General features: G+C 35.3%; 1 protein-coding gene across 2 annotated transcripts in view; it reads left to right on the top strand.

Moving 5' to 3' along the window:
- The window catches only part of ANGPT1 (angiopoietin 1), a 251,738-nt gene that overhangs the window by 168,357 nt on the left and 58,022 nt on the right, over positions 1-25,359 (top strand). Inside the window, exon 4 of one of the 2 annotated variants that reach the window (XM_003256101.2) lies at positions 9,901-10,133. In XM_003256101.2, the coding sequence (XP_003256149.1) occupies positions 9,901-10,133 (233 nt within the window). The remainder of the gene's footprint in view (positions 1-9,900; positions 10,134-25,359) is intronic. The other variant, XM_012506677.2, reaches the window with a different exon arrangement.

The raw sequence follows: 25,359 nt of genomic DNA, 5'->3' as shown, positions 1-25,359 counted from the left end.
GGTGTACAGGAAATGATGTCCTAATGCAGTTTCCTTCAGTTGAACCAAATATGTGACTGGGTCTGGTAGTCAAAAGGTTTGGTCAACTGGCCAGTTTTCCCAGCACCCGCCCATCTCTCACTTAACCCCAACTTTTTGCAAGGCAGAAGCAAAGCCAGGCAAAAGAATATTCCAGAAGGAGCCCTTCTGCCTCACCAGGGTATACAGGAAGGGAAATCAAAACTCCATGTATACAAAGACGGAGCACATGGGCTTTCTTGATTGTGCTGAGTATGCAGAGTGAAGATGAAGGAAGTCTTCAGTAAGACCGTTTAGAATGAACTGAAATGAGACATGTGATGGCCATTCCTACATAGTTTGAGCAATACTAGCTGCTACCTAGCTACTACTACAAGGTAAACATCTGTGCCAGGTGCTTTAACTTACTATTTCCAATCCTCCAAACAATCCTGCAAAGTATGTATTATTATTTCTATTTTACACTTAAAGTCCTGAGACTCACAGAAATCAAGTAAGTTGCTTATGACCAAACAGCTAAGGATATGGCAAAATTAGGGTTCAAGTTCATGATGATTCTCTGCCTTAATTATTATAAAAATATTTTTGCAATGTGATGAGGCCTCAAGTATAATTGATGTAGTTGTCAAGTTATTCTCTTAAAACAAACAAATATTCATTTGAAGAAAGGGGTAGACCAGTTGTTTTTGGCCTGTCACTATATAGGTCATTATTTAGTCCTTCTAATATTAGAGCAGAAGATATAAACTATTTATTTTACCTTGGGAATTCACTGAACTTATTTGACATGCTCATCTATCTTCTAGCTGGAGTTATGGGAAGTTGTTAAGTTAATTAATTTTAAGTGATTGAAGCATGTGCAACTTCAAGATACCAAATTATGCCTTACCAATTATTGTAATAAAATACAGTATTGACGTTTAATGCTTAATATGCCTAAAGAAATGAAAAACGAAATCATGGTCTTTTAAATTAAAGCTATCTTTCATTTGATAAGTTAATTGCAAAATGCTAAAGTAACTTGCTAACTTCTAACATTAAACTAGGCTGAATTATATTAGTTGTTTACAACAAGGATTAAAAATGTGACTTTTTGAATTTATATTATTCTAGTCTTTTTCTTGTAAATAGAACACCTACAGACTAGAATGTTACCTTTTTTCCCTGTTAATTTTTAAAATAATATTTAATAGCATATAGCATTTTCCTTTTTTAAAATTATAATAACTGTAGTATCTTGGCATGAAATACAATTCTGATCAAATTGGAAATCTAAGGATCATCTTAATTCTTCTCTTTCCCTAATCCCCCACAACTCACCAGTCACTGTTGATGCTATCAATTCCATCTTCTAAATATTTTTCTAATCCATCCCATCCTTTCCATTCCCACTGACTATGTCTTAGGTCAAGCTGCCATGAATTCTTGTCTAGGCCACTGCAATGACCTCTGGGTTTAAGCTATGTGCCACTCCAATCCTTATCCAGAAGCTGTGCCAAAGTCTTCTTTCTAAAATGCAAGTCAGACTATTTTTCTCTATTAATTCCCTCTCAACCAAATGACGATTCTCTATAAATGAAAGAAGAAAGTTCAAGTTCTTTAGCACACGATACAGTCCATGATCACTATAATCTTACTTTTGCAGACTTACTTCCAATCATCTTATTTTTTAGAGGATACACCCTAATAGTTAAGAGCATGAGCTCTGAGGCCAGACTGCCTGGTTTCACTTTTCCTTGATTCCTGGGATAATCGACTCAGTCACATATTATTTGTGTGACTTTGTGCAACTTACATAGATTCTATGTGTTTTGGTTTCCTAATTGGTAACATAACAATGACAATAATTGTACTGTATGAAGTTAATGTAAAGATTGAGTTAATGTGTGTAAATCACTGAGAACAGGGCCTGACATGAGCAGCAGTGTTTAATCATGTTAGTTGTTAGTATGACCCTGAACACATGATGTTATTTCAGACATATTTGATGTTTGCCTGACATTCCTTATTCAACTCAAAAATTTCAATTCATCCTTGGAAACTTACTGCATGTGTCAGCTTCTCTAACAATCCATCTCTGGCTCTACCAGATAGATTTGCTCATTGTGACCTATGTGATAGCACTGTACCTGTTTTCTCCCCGTAATTTCCTTATCTGATCACATTATAATATATGTATGTTTGTGTGTGTGCATGTTTATTTATCTATATCCATACTATTAGGCTGTGACCTTCTAGGACACAGAGAATGGGTTTTATTTTCATTGTCTTCCTGCTCCTGGGCACAGTTTTCCACACATAAGCATATTTAGTATTAAATGCATTTTGAATGTGAAATGAATAAGGAACTGGGAAATGTCCCAATAGCTCTAACCCAACAAATGCCATTTATTCATACGACACACAGAGACTCACACACACACAAAGACTCACACACACACACAACTAATAAAAATACTTTTAGTGGGAAAGACAAATCATATTGTTTACATTAAATATTGTAAATCCATTTATTGTTTTTTACATGAATAAAATAGAGATTGTGTTTACACCACTATTCTGCATTGCCAAAAGCCCATTGCATGGCACTCAATGTTACTATTGTATACTCTGGGGTTCACTAATTCGGCCTACCTTTAAAATTTCTGGATAGCATTTGCACATGCCATTCTAGACCTATGACTGTTTCCTTCATTTCTGTGATAAATAAAAACAAGTAAGACAAACTTGATGTATATACATGTATATTAAATTATATGCATGTATATACAGTTGTAGGCCAAATTTCTCCTAATTCCACACCCCTACACCATACCACCTGCTAGCAGAGAATCATCATTAAGAGATCGAGTTCAGTGCATATGTGTGTATATAGAGTGTGCATATTTATGTGTGTGTTTACACAAGACATGCACGAGTACTTGTTTATATGATATGTGCATATATGTATAGATTATTTTATCGTTGGGGTTTTTCCTACCATTTATAATAATTTTTTGTACATATATTACACGTATAACCATATACAGATATAAATCATTCATTTTCAAGAATGAGTAGCAATCTATTTTTATAGATGCACTATAATTTATAACCCATTATAGTATTATTTATGTTAATAAATAATTTATCAAAACTATAATTGTTGATGTGATAATTTAAATTTTTTATAGATATTCACAAGTTATCTTCAAATTTTACCTTCTCCTTAAGAGTGCCTGGCCTTTCAAATTTCCCAAAACTTTGCTAGCCATCTAATTAATCTCGGCTCCTTGAGAAGTTAGGTTCTGCATGTTTTTGTGTGTATTAACCACTTGTATTTCTTCTGTGACTAGATTTCTTTTTCTGTGACTACATACTAGCCTATTTATGTATGTTTAACATTTTTTCTATTATATTGTTTATTCTTTTTTAAATTAACTCATATGAGCTCTTTAATGGATATTGAGACTTTGTAATATATGTTACAAAATTTTCACTAGTTTATTATTTATTGTCCAACTTATTTTTTAATAGAATCATTACATCTCTGTGTTATGAAATGTATCAATCTTTTTTTTTCTTAGTTGCTGGTTTCTATAATACATTTAGCTTATTCTTCTTTACCCCAAACTTTACATTTATTTGCTAATATTTACTTATAGTATCTATGCTTCTGCTCCAAATTTGAATTTCCAAACAAATATGATTTCAGACTTTGAGAGGAAATTTACTGTGTTCCAATTAGACACGTAAAGTATAAATTTAATATGAACTAAATCTGTGTGTATTTAAATGGGGAGAAAAATCACTCTTTACAAACCCATATTTGCAACACATGTTGACACCATACATATTGAAAATAGTGGAAAATATTGAAACATCTGTAAGTAGATTCAGACAGATAAAAATGAGGTTTCTATATTTTCAACATCTTCCTCCTTGTTTGAAGGGCTAAATTTATACTCATAGAGCTTAGGCAACTGTCACCACTGTGAATTCATTGGCTGCTATGTTAAGAACTCTATTGTGGGAAACAATTTGAAAGAGATATCCTTTTCTGTGAAAGCTTCAAGATATGTTCAATTATTTGAAATATTTTCAATAAGATGTTGGAGAAGGCAGTGTAAAACAGGGGTATGGAGAAGTCTACCAAAAACTTCAAATAGGACTTGGTGTACACTCATTTAGAACCTTTTACTAAAGTTCAAGGCACAGATTATTTTGTTTATTTTATTCATTAAAGTTCACCTCTGCCTCAAATAGAAGCTAAGTGCCAGAATTCTATGCATGTCTCTTCTCAAAGTGTTTCCAGAAAGATGAGAAACAGGAAGTCCTGAGACTCCTGTGAGAAACTCTCTCCTTGGATTTCTTGCTCAATTTGTATACATTTAGGTGCGTGGTTTCATAAAGTGTTGTTCCATGGAACCCTAATCCTAAAAGAAGCATCTTAATAAAAACTGTTTGTTTAATATAGGCTTCCCTAAATCTTAACAATAAAACTCTTATTTTGCTCCAAAGAATATACTGCATATGCTCTAGGAAACAGTGCACTGGTTTTCAGTCACCATCCAGGTTTTGTGTTTAAAATTCAAACCTAAGCTAAATGTGTAGCTGAGATTGTCATCAGGAAAAATCTGACTACTTTGACTACCTAACTTTAGGACACTGGGGCTACACTGTTGTCCTTCAGATCAACCTCTCTATATAAAGATCTCCATGCTAGCTGAAGTGGCCACTCCCAGTGGACCTGGATAATGAAAACAGTAAAGAATCAATGAAAGGCTTCAGGGACAAATGAAATATCAGCAGTATATTAACAATGTAATTAAAATTAACACATAAATTTAATGGAAGAGGTATTAAGATAGTGTATTATTTAAGAAAATTCTAGTCCAGATGTTAAAAATTGGCTTGACAAAGTAATTCTGTTTTTATACATGAGAAAGATAAACAGGTACAAATATTGTGAAGGATAAGCTCCCAGAACAACTAAATGGAGAGCAGCAAATATTAAGGATATGTGAAGGCAGTGCCTTGGTTCCTGGTATAACATGACGAATAAAATAAATAGGAAGAGATTACAGTGTGTTAAGTCAAAGAAATGAGACTATAAGATGTTCATTGACACAGCAGTGGGATGTCTTGAGTAGATTTCCAGTCTTAGAAGACATGGCTTTTTATCCTGGTTCTGACACTTAATATCTGCATGATTTTGAAGAAAACATTTGATTCTTACCTATCCATGAGGGTCTGTAACATCTGCTCAGTCTATGTTACTATATTGCTTTAAGAATCAAAGAACATAAAGGTTTTAAAATGCTACATAACTATAATGGTGTGTTACAAGAATAAGATAATAAGTAGAGATGGTATATAGAGTTTTCTGGCAAGTGAGGTTTGCATTGAAACCATTTTGGAAGTAATGACAAGGAAGGGCTGACTTCCAAAGTAGATACTAGCCAATAGATGGGAGGAGTCAAAGAGAAGACAGCAGTCTTTTGGAAGCCAAATATGAAGAGAAGATGAAAAAAAGGGATGAGTGTAGTCAAAAGAAATGGAAGGGCCAAGAAGAGATCAGTATTGCCTGAAGAAGTCTAAAAAGTTCTTGTTAATATGAAAAATGTCCCTAATAAATAAAGTCAGTAGATAATTACTGAAGTACAAATGTTATTAAGGGCGCTCCAAGTGAAGAAATGTGATGAGAAAATGATGAGAATAGATAATTAACTGGTAAGATCTGCCATTAGAGAAACAATGTAACATGTTTCCAATTTGCTCGTAGTTGTTATGCATATTACTTGGGTTTCCAAATCCTGTGGAATGTCTGTGCTGTAGAGTAGGCTTCTTAGTTCCATGGACAGTCTCTTTTTCACATTACATGCACTGTCTATTCTAAGATGACAAACTATATGGGTATCTTTTGATACCTGCTAGTAAGGGAGCATTAAAAGTTGTTTGACGAATTATGAAAATTAATGTTCTAACATGCTAATGTATGTTATATATTATACATATTATCTATTCCTTTTACTCAGAAAAGCAGATCTTTTCCATAAGCCAGTGTCCAGAATTGTTTCCTTTAGTACCAGGACTTCTTTGATCAACTTTCCATCCTCAGCTCTTTCCAAATTATCCTGAAAAAAGAAACAAATCAAACAAGCCCACCTTCTTTGCTGACATCTCAGATAGTAGCCATCTCTGCGCATATGTCCGCTTGAACAAGGAATACGTCAAAAATAAACAGTAGAAAAACACTGATGCAAAAATTGTTTTAAAAATTATTATCTGAAACAGAAGTTTCTTACAGCTTCTGCATTTTCATTTGAGGTTTTTAGTCTCTAAAAATAAACCCTAGAGTAGGAATAGTGTCATTTTATATTTTACAGAATTATTGGCACTTAGCAACTAACAAATGCAAATTATAACTATAACATGATATTTTCCAAACCAGAATGTTACCTACTGATTAGGAAATCTGAAAGGCCAGTGCTCATCTTATTTCAAGGACAAAATGGTAATTCAGAATTTTTATCCAGTATTATATGACTATAACGTTCAAATTTTGATATATACATGCTTGTCAGTTTAATAGGTAATGCTAAGTTTTCTCACTAGTAGACTATAACGCCTATGAATTTAAAAGACAACTTTCTTATAAGTCAACAACTCTAAATTATGGACATCTTGCCTCTGATCATTACCCCAGGAGTAGCAAGAAAAGTAAATAAAAAGTAAACAGAGAATAAGCTAAGACACTGGTCATGGTTAATTCTCAGATCTGAAGGCCAAAAATTAATGGGCACAGAGAAGATCTCCTTTGACGCCTACAGCAAGTGCTCTAATCACTTAACCAGTAGGTGATGTGAAACTTTTAACCAATAAAGACAATGGAGAAGTTTCTTGTTTTTGTTTGTGTTTTACCATGAACTTCTCCAACAAAAAGTTAGTGGCAAAGAAAAAAAACATGGTAAAAGACGATGAATCATACCTACCCCTTACAGATGTTGTTTTTCATCTTACACTGCTTTCCTTGCCTAAGTTTTTCATTTCCAAAAGAATTTTTAAAAAATAAGTGATCATCACAGTTTTCCTATATTACTGTACTCAAGCTCTATCTAAATTGGGTTTACTTTATGATCGGTACAGGGCAGGGCTCCTTTCTCTCTTGGTGTTGGTAGAATGAAAGCAATTCAAAACAGAAATGGGACTTCTCTTCTACTGCAGAAGGCACACAGTTTCTGCTAATGGGTCTCAAAGAGAAACTTTCTGATGTGAATGTGTGCACACTGCTAAAGGTATTATAAATTAGTAGAGTCTTAGAAGCCTCAGGTATTTTTCGGGCTCGACTTCACAGGCAACTTTCCTGCCATGTTCTTGGAGTACAAGTTTATTGGCACAGATTTGGAATGCCCAGGAGTAGTTCTGGCCACACTTCTTTTTCCTCTTCCTCTTCTTTTAAACAATGGAAATGTATTCTCTGAATATTCTGGAGGCTGAAAGTCCCAGATCAAGGATCAAGGTGCCTGCAGGGCTAGGCTCTCTCCGAAGGCACTAGGCAAGACTCCGTTCCAGGCCTCTCTCCTACCTGCCAGTAGTTCCTTGGCTTGAGGCAGCATTGCTCCAGTCTTTACACAACCTTTTCCCTGTGCACACATCTGATCTGTCTCTCAACATTTTCCCTTTTTATAAGGACACCAATCATAGTGGATTAGAAGCTCATCCTCCTCCAGGATGACCTCATCTTAACTAATTACATCTGCAACGACTCTGTTTCTAAATAAGGCCACATTCTTGAGTTCCTGGAGGTTGGGACTTCAACACATATATATATTTTTTTGGTTGGAGGGCAAGCATGGGCGGGCCATAATTGAACTCATAACAACCACTTAAACAGTACCTGACACTGGCCGGGCGCACGCCTGTAATCCCAGCACTTTGGGAGGCCGAAGCGGGCAGATCACGAGGTCAGGAGATTGAGACCATCCTGGCTAACACGGCAAAATCCCATCTCTACTAAAAATACAAAAAATTAGCCAGGCATGGTGGCCGGCGCCTGTAGTCCCAGGTACTCGGGAGGCTGAGGCAGGAGAATGGCATGAACCCGGGAGGCGGAGCTTGCAGTGAGTAGAGATTGAGCCGAGGTTGAGCCGTGATTGAGCCGAGATCACGCCACTGTGCTCCAGCCTGGGCGACAGAGCGAGACTCCGTCTTAAAACAAACAAACAACAACAACAACAACAAACAAAACAAAACAAAAAAAAGTACCTGACACATAGCAACCATGTCATAAATGAGAGGTATCATGACTAGTACGATTGACATCATCATCACCATCTACCATGCTGTGCCATATTCACCCCATCCACAAGGTTTCTGGCATCTACCAGGATGGCACAGCTTCTGCCACATGGACTTCTCTTGATTCCCTCACAGTCTTTCATGCCATTTAAGCCTTGGACCCACACTTCTTAATCTGTGTAAAAGACAATCAGATGTTACACTTTGTCCCCCAGTACCTGGTGTTGGAAGATTTGGCTCTTCAAACATGCTCTGTTTTATAATTTAAGTATTGAATATAAAACACTCCCTAGTGTCCCCTTTTTGAAAGGAATGATTCAGTGCTGTATTTCTCCAAGGTAAATTAAATGCCCATTCTGGTATGTGGCATTTTAATAACACCTTGTAAACGAAGGACGGGTTGAACCTTCTGAAAACAGAACTGAGAAAACCGAGTAAGCCCTTCCCCTGAGGAATACTAATATATTAGACACTCCATAAAGTGTTAATGCTTTTTATTTCCAGTCAATTGCTAGGCTCCAAAAATGCTTCTGCTTTTTCTATCATTTTTAATGTGAAATATACAAGGGGAATATCCTGTAAAGAGCTCAGGGAGAAGGAAGGGCCTTAGTTAAAGATTGCAACACTCTGAGCAAAGCATCCCAACTCCTTTCAGAAGACCATACCATCAACCAAATGGAGTCTTCCTTTTGTTGCCATTTATACAGTGACTTGGGAACTTGTAGTGTTATTAAGCCTCATCCTGAAGCTTGAGTTGAGAAATAAAGGAAGCTAGTGGTTATGATACAGGACCAGTTATCAAAAATCACAAGAATTCATTGTGACTTTAGATAGATTATTTTGGCTCCTGTGGTTTCTGTGTCAATATAGTTTTCTTTTTGTATGTGTGTATGATTGAGAATGTATATTGCTGTTTTTCCTTTTTTCATCTAACATTAAATTTTGAACATTTTCTAATATCCTTAAAATGATTAAAAATATTATTTTCAACAGTTTCAAAATAAGAGGTTTTTTTCTGTCTTAATGTCATTGTACATAAATCTTTGTGTTTCTGATTATTTCATATTTTTCTCTTTATTTCTGATTTTGCAGATGGTCGATATACTATTCTTGATCCCACAGAACTATTGTGAAATTTAGTCAATGTTAATATTTTGAAAACCCCAAATGAATGAACCAAAGTGAATAAAAAGTAGTTTCTACACGTTGTTTGTTTTTTTTCTTGAACTATTCTGTTTCCTCTTAGGCCCATTTCTTTAGTGAAAGTTATACTATAACTTCTTTAGAGTATAGCTATTTGTGTGTAAGTTAGCTACCTTGGATATAAGATACACCCAAGGAAACCAAGAAACTAAATCATAGTTAAAAGCAAACATTACTCTGACAATGTCTGGTTTATTTATTTTTTATTTGACATGTTATACATATATCTCCTATTCTAAAGAATATATACTCTTAAGTCTCTCACTTAAAAATATTTTTACAGTGAAATACGTGATTAAAATTTCTCATCTTAAATAAATTCAGGAACCAATTGAATTATAAGGATTTTTTTTGTAGAACATTTTTTCAAATCTAAGTTTTATTTTCACTTCCTTGTAGTTTATTAGAACATAAAATCTTAGAAATGGAAGGAAAACACAAGGAAGAGTTGGACACCTTAAAGGAAGAGAAAGAGGACCTTCAAGGCTTGGTTACTCGTCAAACATATATAATCCAGGAGCTGGAAAAGCAATTAAACAGAGCTACCACCAACAACAGTGTCCTTCAGAAGCAGCAACTGGAGCTGATGGACACAGTCCACAATCTTGTCAACCTTTGCACTAAAGAAGGTGGTAAGAATGTCTTCCTCATTTTGGTATTGTTAATATTTTATTTCCTTTGATCAAGTAAATACTCAATATAGCTTTCTACAGTGCATTGATTGCTGTGTAAAAAACAGCAGAAGAACTTTATGGTTAGAATCATTTATGAAGTTATGTTGATAATTTTCTCGTGTTTCTACCTAGAGAATGTATTCATAAGCTTAAATTTGTGAATCCACAATGTCTTTCTGAAAGAGCTTTCTAATTTCTTCCTTGTCTTTTTAACCTTAGATAAAATCTGTGATACTGTCGTGAATAAATGATTGGTATTATGGTGTTAGACACTTAACCATATATAAGACAGAGATGAGCCAGTGTTAAAAATTAGTTCATAGTGCTGGGAGAGTTTCAGGAGGATTTCCATTTTTAAACAAATATTTATTATGTCCTTTTAAAGGGAATGGGGTAGGAAATTGTGGGTTGCAGAGAAACGGAGACAGACTATTTGTAACAAGTATTATGAGTGAGGCAGGATTATTGTTATTAAAAATATTTATTAAGATCACTTGTGCTTAGTCCTGTGCAGGATAGATTTAATCAGAGTATTTAGGTACTTTAATTCTGGGGTGTCTTTGTGACAGTGGAGATACAGATTTTTGATATTACTAGAATGTCTGGAGCCATTTAACCTTTGGGAGTATCTACAACCCTGTATTTCTTTAGAAGGCATACATCTGTCTATCCATCTATCCACCTAACAATTATTGAATGAATGCCTCTGCTTGCACCTGTTTCCTTCGAGCAGAACCTCTAGTGAGCCTCAGTAGAGCTCTTCAAAGTTTGGAACTTGAAGTCATCTTCTGTATTTCTCTAATCAGCCTTTCTCTGAATGAAGATGGAATTGTAAATGGTGATGAGTGAAAGAGAATAGCACTTACATCTGAAAGTTGTTGTTATTAAGCTGTGGCTTATGTGAACATTCATGTAGTGGTTCAGTGAGCATATGCAATGTACACATGGGGAGGCTCCTTTAATTTGAAAGTGGATTTGAGCTATGTGACAAATTTGTTCAATTTCATGCTTTCATCTATAGTTATGAATAGGGAAGATAACTCCATATTAAGTGATTTTGTTTTAAAGACATTTCACATTTCTCTATTACACTCCATTACCTCGAGTTATATCTCCTTTAGATAGTCTAAACAAGCCTTTAATATACTTTGTAAAGTAATATTTTTTAAACAGTGAGTTCCCAGAGCTCCATTTGGGTGTGCTCAGTAATGTGATTGGAAAGGGAAAAGCCTGCTAATCAGACTCTGCCAAAATCTTGAGTTAGAGTCCACTGGAAGGAAAGCATGGTAGTATTTTGCCAGAGAATTTTAATAGAGCTCATGAGTATTTAACAATTAAGTATTAATACGAGATATATCTATTCTCATATTGAGCTGAATACATTTTGGGAAAGATTGAAAACACATTTTTCTTATCATCATAAGACTTAAAGCACATGGAGTGGAATAGTGGTATTTATTTCATGATTTTAGAGATGTCAAGCCCTAGTGATTCTCACAGAGCTCATATGTCTGCGTACTTATCATAATTTAACTTCTTTTCTGAGTATTTGCCTAATAAATGTGTCTTTAAGCTTTTAGAGGAAGAGGGTGTGACTTTAAAAGTAAATATTCTGGTTAGGTTTGAACTTTGGGTGCAATATCAGGGAAGCAAACATCTGTTCAATTTAAGAACCATTTTTGAAAAATGAGGATAGCCATGATAGATGGTACTCTTAATAGCCATTCAGGAAGTGAAAAAAGTAACTGTGTCTATTCTATGATGTAGTATATCCAAAAAAATAGTAATAATAATCATAGAAACTGAATTTGTCTAAATATTCCAGGCCTGTAGATATCTTTTCTTTTTAATGACAAAACTCTAAAATGAATCTTGGTTTAACTACAGGATTTGCCATCTTTTTTTTTTTTTTTTTTTTTTTATTAGGATTTGCCATCTTAATTTAAGGTAATTGCCTAATTTTCCAGTGGGTTCTCTGCCATCATGATCATAGATTTTATTTGCTTCTTGTTCATCTCTTTTTTCTTTAATCTCACTGTTAAGTGTTCTAACTAAATATTTAGTATATTTTTAGAACTCATAAGAGACACAAAAATGGAAAGTGGCTCTCATAAGGTTTTTATGAAGATTTTTGTTGTCTGCATTTCTTTATTTTTACTGGAGTCATAGTCTTTGGCTATGGTGAATTTAAAATTTTAAATGGCTAATAGCATAATACTAGATTGAATATCAGTTATTAAAATGAACTTTTATTCAAATTCTAACACACATGGTTAAAGCCTTTCTTTGTTTTATGACCAAAATTTATATATCATATAAATTTATTATTTATTGAAGGATTATATGTAAATATTTTACTTATAAATTTATATATATGCAAATATTTCAAAATAAACATACCACAACAAATGCATCAAATATTCTAAAATGTACATTTTAAAGCTCAAATATAGATATTCTACAAGATCTTAAAAAACACGAGCTGTGTCATCATCTAAAAAGGCAAACATTTTAATTGACCGTAAAGGTCTTCTGGTTTCAATCTGACCCGCTAATTTGTGGAGACAGCCTGAATATAATACTGCAAGGCCAGATTAAAAAAGTGTTAATGAGCTTCCTTTGTCATTGGCAACTACTTTAACCTTTATGAAGCTGTCTCATCATGTATAAAGTCAGGAGAATTCTATTTCACCAAAATAGGGAAAGAATTACATTAGATGCTCAATATACAAGTGAAGATCACATTGCTGAAGACACAGTTGATTCATTAAACTTTAGTTTCTTCTTTCTCCTTCGATGGACAAGATTCAGTTAAGTACATTCATTATGTGCTTTATAAGCAAAACTTCTTTTGCAGAAAATGTTTAAATACAATGCCCCGGAGTGTTTGAGTGTTGACAGTCATCCAGGCAACTTTTTTGGCCTCCATTTTCTGATCTCTAAAATGGGATCATAATATTTACCTGGTGGGTATGTAGTACACCATAAATATATGCAACTTTTATTTGTCAATTATGTAGTTCAAAATTGCCAAAAAGTGGATTATAAATGTTCTCACCACAAAGAAATGACAAGTATGTGAGGTAATGGATAGGTTAATTATTAGCTTGATCGTTCTGCAGTGTATACATGTACCAAAACATCACGTTTTACTCCATAAATATATAGTTATTATTTGTCATTAAAAATAAAATTTAAATTTTAAAACGAAATAGAGGGCCTAGAGTAAATACATACATAAACAAGTAAATGAATTAATTTTTTAAATGTTGAAAAATTAAAAGAGGTTAGTATAAAACACATAGCTTCTGTGTTAAGTCATAGTAAACATTAAAATAATTGTAATTATCTTTATTTAATGCCCTCTAAAATGCCTATAATACATTAAAGTTACATGATAAAGAATTCCTAGGAAGTGTTGGCTAGACATGTACTTTTTTTCCCAAACATTTGTTTGATCCAGAAGCTGTAAATCTATCTTTGCATTCAGAGAGTGCATTTGTTTAGTTTCACAGCGCATTTTCTACTAACACATCTGATGTTGTGAGATACTTTTAAGAAGGACAACTAATAAACACATTCTCTGAAATAATTCACCAAATTTTCCTCTTCTTATTCCTAACAGGCGATAGTGGTGTCTTAGGCACATAGTCAATTCAAACTGAATTGCATCCATTTTGTAAGGCTTCTGAGTAACACATTTATTTTTGTCTAACCTTCATCTGCAAACGTTGGGCCACATTTATTCTTAGAAACATTATCCACTAAAGAAATATTGCCCTCAGTGTTATCACAATGTCAAAGCTCGGCTGATTGCTTCATGTTTTTGGCAATTCAAAATTACCAAAATTAAATATTTGCTGGAATTAAATAGTTTACATTAATAAGGCATACAAACAAGGTTTGGAATCTTTCGGGGAGAATAATCAGTTACTGTGACTATTAAAAAACCACTAGTTGGCCAGGCGCGGTGGCTCATGCCTGTAATCCTAGCACTTTGGGAGGCCAGGGCGGGTGGATCACTTGAGGTCAGAAGTTCAAGACTAGCTTGGTCAATATGGTGAAACCCCATCTCTACTAAAAATACAGAAATTAGCAGGGCATGGTGGCACGTGCCTGTAATCCCAGCTACTCAGGAGGCTGAGGCAGGAGAATTGCTTGAACCCAGGAGGCAAAGGTTGCAGTGAGCCGAGATCACGCCACTGCACTCCAGCCTGGGCAAGAGAGTGAGACCCTGTCTCAAAAAAATAAAAATAAATTCACTGGTTATCTATGTACAGTGGTGATTAAAATATCATCTCATGTTGAACATACACATGGCAAATATATAATTGGGAATTTGATTACTAACAGCATGTAAAAAAAGGAAGGAAGGAAAAAAGAAAAGAAAAAGTTTTTTAAAAAAGTATTTAGACTTTTAAAAAGTATTTTTTAAAAAGTATTTAGTTTTTTAAAAAAGTATTATAAACTTACATAGTCTGATTGTCTCACGCTGCCCAGATCAGCTTGAAGCTCATTTCTACTATAGCAAGATGTGGTTCATAAATTTATCCATTCATTCAAAACAGTTCTGCAGCAACTGTTCTGTTCTGGGGAAATGATATTTATTCATTTTTATTTAACAAATATTTGGTAAGTTTCTATAATGTGCCAAATATTGCTCAGACTACTGGGAAGAAGAAAAGATGTATTTCATTCCATGGCTTTAAGGATCCTAGGGTTTGATAGGAGAGAAACAAGTAAGCAATTATTTTTCAGAATTATTTGCTAGAAGTGAGCCTAGGGTGCCTGGACCCGAGCAAAGCTCACAGAGAAATATTAAAATCATGGCAGCAACAGAAGGATAAGGGCAGAATCCAGCATCTCTAGAGTTTTCTTGGGGATTTTACTGAATCCTTATTATGATTCTGGTTTGCTTAGGCTTTCCTGTTAGCCCTTACAACAGCAACATGAGGGAGTTACCATGTCTAGCATCATTTTATGACCTCCACAGACGATTTGAGAATTTGCCCAAAGTTACAAAGCTGGAAATCATTGATCTAGGATTAAAACATAAGCAAGCTTGTTCTAGTGGGAAGATGATAGTTAAGTCTAAAAAATGAAGAAAGTGAAGGACACACCAGAGGGTACAAACGGCATGTATATTCTCCAGAGCGGGCTGTAGCCTAAGTCTTAAAATGAATTTTGAGAGAGGATCTAAGGGAGACCAAAAAGGCCACATTTCTATAAAATCAATGAGCAGTCATTGTCAATATATGAGGAGAATGGTGATATTTGCGTTTTAGAAAAAGTTCCCCAGTGACAATGTAGGAAAAATATACTGTAAAGCTGAGAAGCCTGGAGTAGGGGACCAGATGGGTGCTTTTACCGTTATTATAATACCAGCAAATACTTAACACAAGCCAGTCTTCTGAGACCTTTGCATATATTAGTTTATTTAATTCTGGTAACAACACTGTATGATAGGTGCTATTACCAACTCTATATGAAAGGTAAGCTAAGCACAGAGAGGTGAATAATGCTTAAATATCACACTAGTAGCAAGTGAGCAAGCTGAGATTTGAACCCAGAGTTTTGTTCTGAATACTGTACATTACACGCTGCACCATACTGGACAGGGAAGGTAGAGTTGATGATTTTTGTCAGAATTTCAAAGTGATCTCTAGGAAAGAAATAATAAGGTCCATATTAAACAGGGGTAAATGGAAAAGTAAGTGGAAGAAATTCGTAAAAATAGAAAAATTAGAATCAGCAAGAAATAATGACTTCCTAGAAGTCTAATCTAATACCAATTGCACATTTCTAGGTTAAACAACTGAGGGAGCATAGATCACATTCTTTAAAACCAGCAACATGGGAGAAGAAATAGGTCGGAAGGGAAAAAATAGTGAGTTTTAGTTTGGGATATTTTGACCGAGTTGCCTGTGGGACAGAGTCTGGCAGGCAGATAAATCGGATTCTAGAAGGAGAACAATGACGTGTCCTCAGAGGAGACAAGAGGTAAAATCATAGAAAGTGCACATAAAGCAATGGCTCTTATTCATGTGGGGGTCACAGATCCATCAGGAAACCAGATGCAAACGGCTATTTTTCCTTTCCACTTACCCCAACACCAAAATGCAAGGATACAAGCACACATTTACATACCAAAGTTATGAGTGCATTGTATGAAAAAATGGCAGTGTAAAATCAAAGGCAGAAAAATTTGAAGGTTTTTAAGGGACAGGTTAAAAAAAGAGACCAAAAGAAAAATATAGACTTAGCATGAAAAACATTAGTAAGCAGTGTTTTGGGAAGGTTTAAAAAAAAAGACAGTTATGAAGGATGTTCTTTTCAGTGGCAAGTAAGCATGACGGTCAAATTTTAAAAAAGTGAACCTTCTATATGCAGAGGTTTGGTATGCTACATGGCTCAGTTGCATATCTCAAAGACTAAAATGAGTCAGAGGAAGTAAGAACAGAAATCATTATATACCCACATTCAAGAAACTTGAATGTGAAAGGACAGATAACAACTTTAAGTAGGGAGGCACACGGAGTAGAGGAAACTTAAAAATAAGTACTGAGAGACATGAACATGTTTATATACTTAATTCTCTCATAAGAAGTACAAATTTCAACTCATAGGAGCTTCTCATGAAGTTCATTTTTAAAAATTCTTTCACATTATCACAAAGACATAATGGCTAATACTACAAATGTTTAAGTGACCACTATTTGAGCTAAAGTGTCTTTCCCAGAAGCTGATTGCAGTGGTATGGAACATTTGATCATTATTTTGGGTCCTCTAGCCTTCTTAAAGGGGGAAATTAGGCATTTGCTTTCTTCTCAGTGCTGAGGAGTCATTTGGCTTGATTCTCAGAATAATTCTACCATCTGAAAGGAATTTACCTCCCATGCTGTGTCTGTTGAGTTTATGAAGTTTATATCATTCTGTAAGGGATGAAATAGTTTGAACTGCAAGTCCCTTGAGTTAAGAATGACTCTAAAAACATCACGAGTGATGGGAGGAAATTAAAACTTTTTGAATGTCACTCATATAAACGTTGATAAAAATGGGCCTTATATCAGTTTCATTGACTGGGTAAAATACTTGGTTTTTCATTTACAACTTGTAATGCACAATTTAAGATTAGGTAGAAAGAGAAAGAAAAATACAGGAAGTCATCTGCTGAACACTACAGTGAGTACTTGTTTCCATTTAATGAGGGAAATGCTTTATCTTGACAGAAAATTATATGTCAAACATTTACAATTTCCTTAAAATGAACCACACTATCTAGCACTTCCTTTCATAAAACCCAATGGCTTAAGGCGAAATTGACTGTTTATTTTTGGAAATGGTATATTTCTCCTTTTTGATGGAGCGTGTTATCTGCCTTTTAGAAAAGTCATAATTTCTGTAAAAAAAAATTTGTGAATAGTGGATAGCCAAACTAATGATAACAAAATAAAAAATAACATAGTCCTTGACCTCTCCCATGAACTATTTCTAAACCCCATCTTTCGGGAGAGATTTGAAATTTTGTGGTTAATTCTCATTTGGAATTGGAGTTTTTAACTTCAGAAACAAGATGAACTATCTGAAAAGGGATATCTCCTGGTTCCAGCTGGGCTTGGAAGTTACAGGGGTAAAAGGCCACAAAAAGAGTGTTTCCTTGATGTTCCAACATTGCCATGAGCAAACTCCATCCTTCTTCCCTTACATTTTCATAGCCTGGTTGGCTAAAGCGAAGAAGCACAAATAGTCTGAATAGACTTTCAACTAAGTCATTTCCAGGTCTCATCCACACTCAAGTCAAATTCAACAGATATTTTCTAAACCAGGGACAAAACAGGACAGTAGACATTAGTCACGGATAAGATATGGTACTTTACACTGAACCAAATGACACCTATAATTACTCTGAGAGACAGTAAGAAAAAATGTTTTATTAACAGCATTAAATATGTATGCATCATATCAACTATAGAGTGAAAACCTCATGAATTTTTTATACTGTAAGAAGGGAGAAAAAGAAGGTAAAACCTGGGGAATGTTGCAACTGTACACTTAGCTTTAAATGTGTATAAACAAATATTTATATTTAGCATAAGATTTTCTAAAAGTCAATTGCAAAGAATCTTTAAAACTAGTAACATTTTGGCCGGGCGTGGTGGCTCACACCTGTAGTCCCAGCACTTTGGGAGGCCGAGGCGGGCAGATCACGAGGTCAGGAGATCGAGACCATCCTGGCTGATGCAGTGAAATCCCGTCTCTACTAAAAATACAAAAAAAAAAAATTAGCTGGAAGTGGTGGTGGGCGCCTGTAGTCCTAGATACTCGGGAGGCTGAGGCAGGAGAATGGCAGAAACCTCGGAGGTGGAGCTTGCAGTGAGCCAAGATCGCGCCACTGCACTCCAGCCTGGGCAACAGAGCAAGACTATGTCTCAAAAAATAAAAAATAAAATAAAAATAAAAATAAAAATAAAAACTAGTAACATTTTTAGCTTCCTATAGGAACTCATAATTTATTATCAACCAAAGGATATCAACATGAAAACTAACTTTAAGTACACTGGAATCTCATGCTTGTACTGGCTTGGGTGTTCACATTCTGAGTGGAGTTATGTCTGCTAAGGAGTCATATTAATATGTAACCTACAAAGAATTACTCATCTTTTTAATGGATTTATGAATAAGTCAAATTATCAAATGTAATATCAAATGTCAGACCTCTTTTAACTTGTGTATTTATTATATCTTTGCATGTATCTTAATTATCTTAATTATTTTTAGGTGTGAACGTTCCATTTTCACAAGTGGGATGATGTCCTTTAGAATAGTGAGTTTGAACTTTGGGTATAATTTTAAGTGGAAATTTGGTTCTAAAGGGAGATTTTGCCAGTTGTTTAGCCCTCATGAACACACAGACACACACAAACCTAATCTTAATCATAATTAATTCTCCAACCTATCTCTCTAGAGCTAGGAATTACAGATTGAAATGGTTTCTCTCCAGTATCTGGGAGAAGGTGTATACCATCGAGAGGGCAGGCATGGTAGTTTAGAAGGAGCAGGAATCATGACATCTCTGTTCTAGTCCCAGCTGTGCTGTCAGGTTGCTTAACATAGAAGTATGGCACACCTTAGAGTTTGCCTGGTATCCTACACAAACCCACATACTTCCAACTTTGTCTCTTGGTTTTGTGTCACTCCTAATAACCGGTGAAGCCCTGTATTCAGAGGAGAAGCCCATGCAGAGCCAGGGCTGGTAGTCAAGTACTGTTCTTCAAGTATATTATGCCACAAGAGTAAGAATCAAGGTGACCTACTTGTGGTGACAGTCAGGACTTATTTACTTAAAACTTCAAAGTGGAGTTTTGTGTGTGTGTCAGTTTTCAAAAGCATCTGGCAACTGCTTTCTATGTTTACAGCATTGCCCAAGGACTTTCATTCCATTTTGAATGGCTGTTGCTGAAATAAATTATATTTGTCTGCTCATAGCAGAGCACAAAAGATGCCCCTTAAGCTTTCCCACATGCATGGGAAATCTTTTGTACAAAATCAATATATTGTAGCCAGGCTGAAAAAAATTATATGGGAAATTAACACACATGAAACACCTGAAATGTCTTTGTGAATAAAATGAGCTCCTGAACAAATGGCAAGGGCTGTGCAGCATTCATAACTGCCCAACAGGGTGCCCAAAGAGAAAACAAAGAAATTAATTTTATGTAAAGTGAAAGATTACTTGATTAAACAAAGATGGTGTGTATTTCCATTTTTACCTCTTAGTCAAGTATTTTTCCCCATTCTTTTTTTTTTTTTTTTTTTTTTTGAGATGGAGTCTTGCTCTGTCGCCCAGGCTGGAGTGCAGTGGCGCGATATCGGCTCACTGCAAGCTCCGCCTCCCAGGTTCACGCCATTCTCCCGCCTCAGCCTTCCGAGTAGCTGGGACTACAGGCGCCTGCCACCACGCCCACCTAATTTTTTGTATTTTTAGTAGAGACCAGGTTTCACCATTTAGCCAGGATTGTCTCGATCTCCTGACCTCATGATCCACCTGCCTCGGCCTCCCAAAGTGCTGGGATTACAGGCGTGAGCCACCGCGCCCGGCTTTTTCCCCATTCTTGATTACTTTAGGTAGTAATAGGCATTGAATATACATTGTTATACACATAAGATTCATTTCATATTAGAAGATGATTGCAAAATTTATTTGAACATAGTAATCAAACTACAGTAGAAATGTGTAGAATTGATGTTTAATTATTCTTCTACTTTAAAACAGACTTCAAATTAGAGCTACACTTATGACATAGGATGCTTTGCATCTCTACATAAATGTAAGAGTTTATATCTCTTACGTATATCGTAATATTATTGAAAATGTGTATATCTGCAATTATACATCATGGGCAATATATTCTTCAGATAATTAAAATGTATCCCTTTAGTAAAATTTTATGAAAATTTTTAAATATGATGAAAAATTATCTTCATTTTTTATCCTCTCCTTTTTTGGGAAGATAAAATTAAGTAAAATTATGGCTTTTTTCTAATAATTTAATCCGTTATTATCCATATGAATTAATTTTCATCATAATACCATGATGCCTCTGGAAAAGTATATAGTTTGCCCCCTTTATATTGTTCAATGCCCAAATTCTTATCATTTCTTAGCTTTGCCTACTTTTTAAAATTTTCTCTTTTCCTCACACACACACACACACACAAACTTTCAATGATCCAGTTTCTTGTCTCCATGCCTGATACTAGAAGATGAACACAAACACACACACACACACTCACACACATACACACACACTCACATACATACACACACACACTCACATACACACACACACACACACACTCACACACACACACACATTCCCGCTCTCACTACCCCGCCAGCCTATCCTCTGTCTTTGAAGCTTCTAGCAAATAGTCCTTAGGCTGGGAGACCAACCACCAGGCTTATGAGAATAATACCTAAAATTAATGGGGGTAAATCCTGAGTCAGTGTGACTTTTAGGATATGGACATGATGAAATCCAATATGGCTGCTTTGGGACCTCTCACTTCCTTATCCTCTGTTAGCTCTTGACATTGTGGACCGTCACGGCTTCACTTTTCTGCTGAGGGTTTCCATCTCAGACAATTCTACTGCCTGTGACTCTCTGCTATCCTCATGTCAACATATCCTTTGTTCTTGTCATTGCTGCCTCCTCTCTCTTTTCCCATACATCCTGCTTCCATGAGACGAGGCTGTACCCTTTCAGACTTACGGCTTATACTGAATAACTCAGGACCTTGGGTGTGCCCTTGTCAGCAGAGATAAGTATTGCTGGGGATTCTGTGACAGATGACTCACTGAAGTTCTATTTGGGTTTCACTTTACTCAAAGGCCAGTAAGAAGTAGTTAAGATTTTCAGCTTTATAGTCAGAGAGTTCTACTACTTACAAGTTTTGGTGAAGTTAGTAGCATTTCTGAGCTTCAACTTCCTCATATAAAACAATATATTGATAAATACTCCTTATAAGATATTTATACGGATTCAACAAAATGAAGCATGTAAAACATACTTGGCACACAAAATTCAGAGTTTACCACGTAGTAAGTGTTCAATTAATGCTAGTTGATTTTATTACGATCATGATTATTATAGTTCCATAAAAAATGGTAGTTAAGATTTTATAGATTATCTATAAAATTACATATAAATAATTTAAATGAGAGGAAAGCAGTTCTTTTTTAAAAAATGTTTAATTAAAGTAATAATTCACTAGATAAATGATGTTCAAATGTTCCCTTATACCAGGGTTAGAGGGACTTTGAAAAAAGAAGTAGTTGGTTTAAATAAAAAAGTACACTTTTAGTTAATCAAAGACTTCAAATTAAGAGTATTTAAGAATAGAATATATGTTTGTTATATTGTCTTACACAGATACACACATGCACACACACATATAACCATATTCAATTGCCATTTTTGTAGGTTAAAAACAGTCATGCTGAGATATCAGCCCACAGATATTTAGGTTTGTATGCATATGCTTTCTATAAGAAAAAATACCAACCTCAACATTTTCCATTTATAAGCATACAGCTTGTATGTATTTGTGTAGCTATATATATTTGTATATGTGTTTATAAAGTCATTGGTAAATATCCCTCACCCCTATACCCACCTATAAAATATTGAAACTTGGACTGCCTGGAAACCTTTTAATTCTTCCACACCCTTGAAATGCAAGACATTACCTTCTTCCATGTTTAAAGATTCTTTCAAATAAATTAGGATTCCAGAGAGTGTCTTCAAAATGTTTTTTCTATGAAATGCCCACACACCTGGCTGAAAAGCACAAAATCTAATCAATCAATTGTTTGCTTGTTTGCACCTTGTCACATGTGCTGTTTTCTTCCTTTATATGCTCAGTTAATTTCAGTGACCTGTTGTGTTGAAATCACAGGTTCAGGGTCAATTTCTAGTGCTATGATTTCCCTAATAATGATGTCTCCAGGACTATCCTTGAACAAATAACCTGATCCACATATATTCTGATGTTCTGTAAATACTGGAAATACATGAACCATTAGCCATATTTAAGGTTTAAAAAAGAACGATTGAAGAACTTATTTCCTTATATCAACTCATCAGAAAATGGGTAAGAGAAAGGGCTTTGGCTTTTTACACTGTCTCTGGTAGCAAGACTAATTGCCTTCTGTGTTCTCGGCTAGTGTTGCTGAGGCTAATAATGACCAATTCCACATTCCAGGAAGTTTTCTCTTGAGGGTTCATCTGAATTGAAGTGACCCTCTGCCTCAGCTTTCATGGTCCTCCCCTGAAGTCAGTCTGGTGGCGGATGCACCATCTGGATTTAAATTGGTTGGGTAAAGGAAGGGAAGATCAGGATAAAGTCAACAGCTGCTAGCATCAGGGTCTCAGGTTGCTTATTGACTGAATGTTGGCTGGTGAAAGACAGACATGCACCTGTTTGTGTCTCTATTCTATCCTTTTAGATGACAAAGATTTGGTTGTATAGATAAGGCTAAATGAAAAGAATGAATAATGATTCCTTCCTAGGACTTTCTAGATTTATTTGCTGATATTGGTGTGGGCAAAGTCTTTGAACTAGCATACCAGGCTCTTAAATTTAGGTCAGATAAGCTTTTCTATATGTTTTATTCTTTCAACTGTTATCTCTTCTAGGTAGCCTTCCTGGTGTCCACCTGGCAGATGGAGTATATTCTTGCATGTTCCCAATGTGCTTGATACATACCTCTAAGATAACAATTGTCTATATTCTCTCTCTTTGGTGCTGTATTTAAACTGGTGACATTATAGCCTTACAAGTTGTTGCCAGCTATCTTGTGACCAGGTTGATTGCCAAGAATAAGTGGGTCAAGAAAAAGACTAAGAAACCAATTTCTGGTCACATTGTCTGAAACCTTATCATGACTTACTTAAAATTCTACACTGGATTCTTTAGTTACACGATCCAATAAATTATCTTTTTGTTTAAGCCACCTTGAATTGAGTTTCATCCTATCATAAAAGTTACTAATCATGGGTATAGCTTTCATGGAAGATCTTTTTTGCATCAGGCTGTGATCACATGATGGGCAGGCTTGGGCTTTCTTATGTCTGTATCTCCATTGCCTAGGAAAAGTCTTAAAAATAGCAAATGTCCATCAATATTTGTTGAATTAATAATATAGGATGATTGAACTAAGACAGGATAAGAAGCAGAGGGACAAATGGAAAAGCCATACTCTAATTGTCTTATTAGAAAAAAATTAACACCTTCATTAATTTTTAACTAATAAAAACTGGAGAAGGATAGTGGGACTAATAAGGGAAAGAGCAAACACATGGTTTGGAAGGAAAGATTATGTAACATTAAACAAATGAAAGTTGGTGTAGCAGGAAGGACTGCCCAACAGGCAAGTAGATATATGAATCTGAAGGTAAAGAGAGAGGCAAATACTCAGTGTTAAAAAGTGCCTGTGTATATTAGAAATCTTTTGTGCAGGAGTTGGAAGCCATGATAGATAGTTTGCAAAATGAACAGATGTATAAGAAATAGAGATCCAAGAATGGAATCTTAGTGAACATCTATATGGTAGGTGATGAGAGGAAAATAAACCGATAAAAGAGGAAAGAGAAAAAACAATTAGAGAAGTTGAAAGGGACTAGGAGAGGTCAACACAAAAGGCGAGGGGAAAGATAGGCAAAGACAACTTCTGTAGGGTAGAGGAAGGGAGTGGAGGAGACATATCAAATGGCTTTGATCTTCATAGTAAACCATAAAGGTCATTTATAAAGAGTGAGAGAAGATAAGATTTAGTTTTTTAAAACAGTAGAAAGATTTGCAATACACTTTACAGGAAATGTCATAGAAAGTTTATTACAAATGAAGCAGTGTTTGCAGTCTACAAGGAGGTTGAGAAAGTGAATGAATGCCCATCTGGGGGTTGGGATTTAGCTATGCAAAGGTGAGTGGATGAAAGGACAATGGATGGAGAGACCAGGGATGCCAAATGGACCATTATTAAATTCCTGACTCTGGGATCAAGGTTAAGAAGAAAGAAAAGGGAGGCTAGGAAAGCAGTGACGGGAATGGCAGGGATCTAAATTCTCAATGAGAGGCAAGAGGAACTCATCAGACATTAAAGAATAAGAAAGGAAAAATAAGAATATCTGGTCAAAGAAAGAATTTTAGACATAAAGGTCAACCTTTTAACTTGTGCTTCAAATCAGTTCATTATTACAAAAAAGTTTAAACCACTTTGAGAGATAGATACAGCCCTCTTTCAAGTCTCCGGAACATTCCCCCGACGTCTGTCCAGTGATGCTTCTTTTACTCTTCCGTCAAATCTTAGTCCAGACTTTTTTTTTTAATTTTTAATTTTTGAAGAGACATGGTCTCACTATACTGCCCAGGTTGGTCTCGAACTCCTGGCCTCAAGGGATCCTCCTGCCTCTACCTCCCAAAGCACTGGTATTATAGGGTGAGCCACTGCTCTCGGCCCCATCAAGTCTATTGTATCTATCTGTCTCATGTCATTTACTCAATATTCCTCTAATTTCTATCTTCTATCTAACTGAAGCTCAAGACCTCCTAAAAAAACTTATCACTGGTGCTGACACTTGCAATGTTCAGGAAATTCAAATGTTATTGTCTCCCTAGGTTT

The sequence above is a fragment of the Nomascus leucogenys genome, chromosome 16 (assembly GCF_006542625.1).
Source record: "Nomascus leucogenys isolate Asia chromosome 16, Asia_NLE_v1, whole genome shotgun sequence".
Classification (NCBI taxonomy): domain Eukaryota; kingdom Metazoa; phylum Chordata; class Mammalia; order Primates; family Hylobatidae; genus Nomascus; species Nomascus leucogenys.
This window is presented reverse-complemented; position numbering and strand designations above follow the sequence as displayed.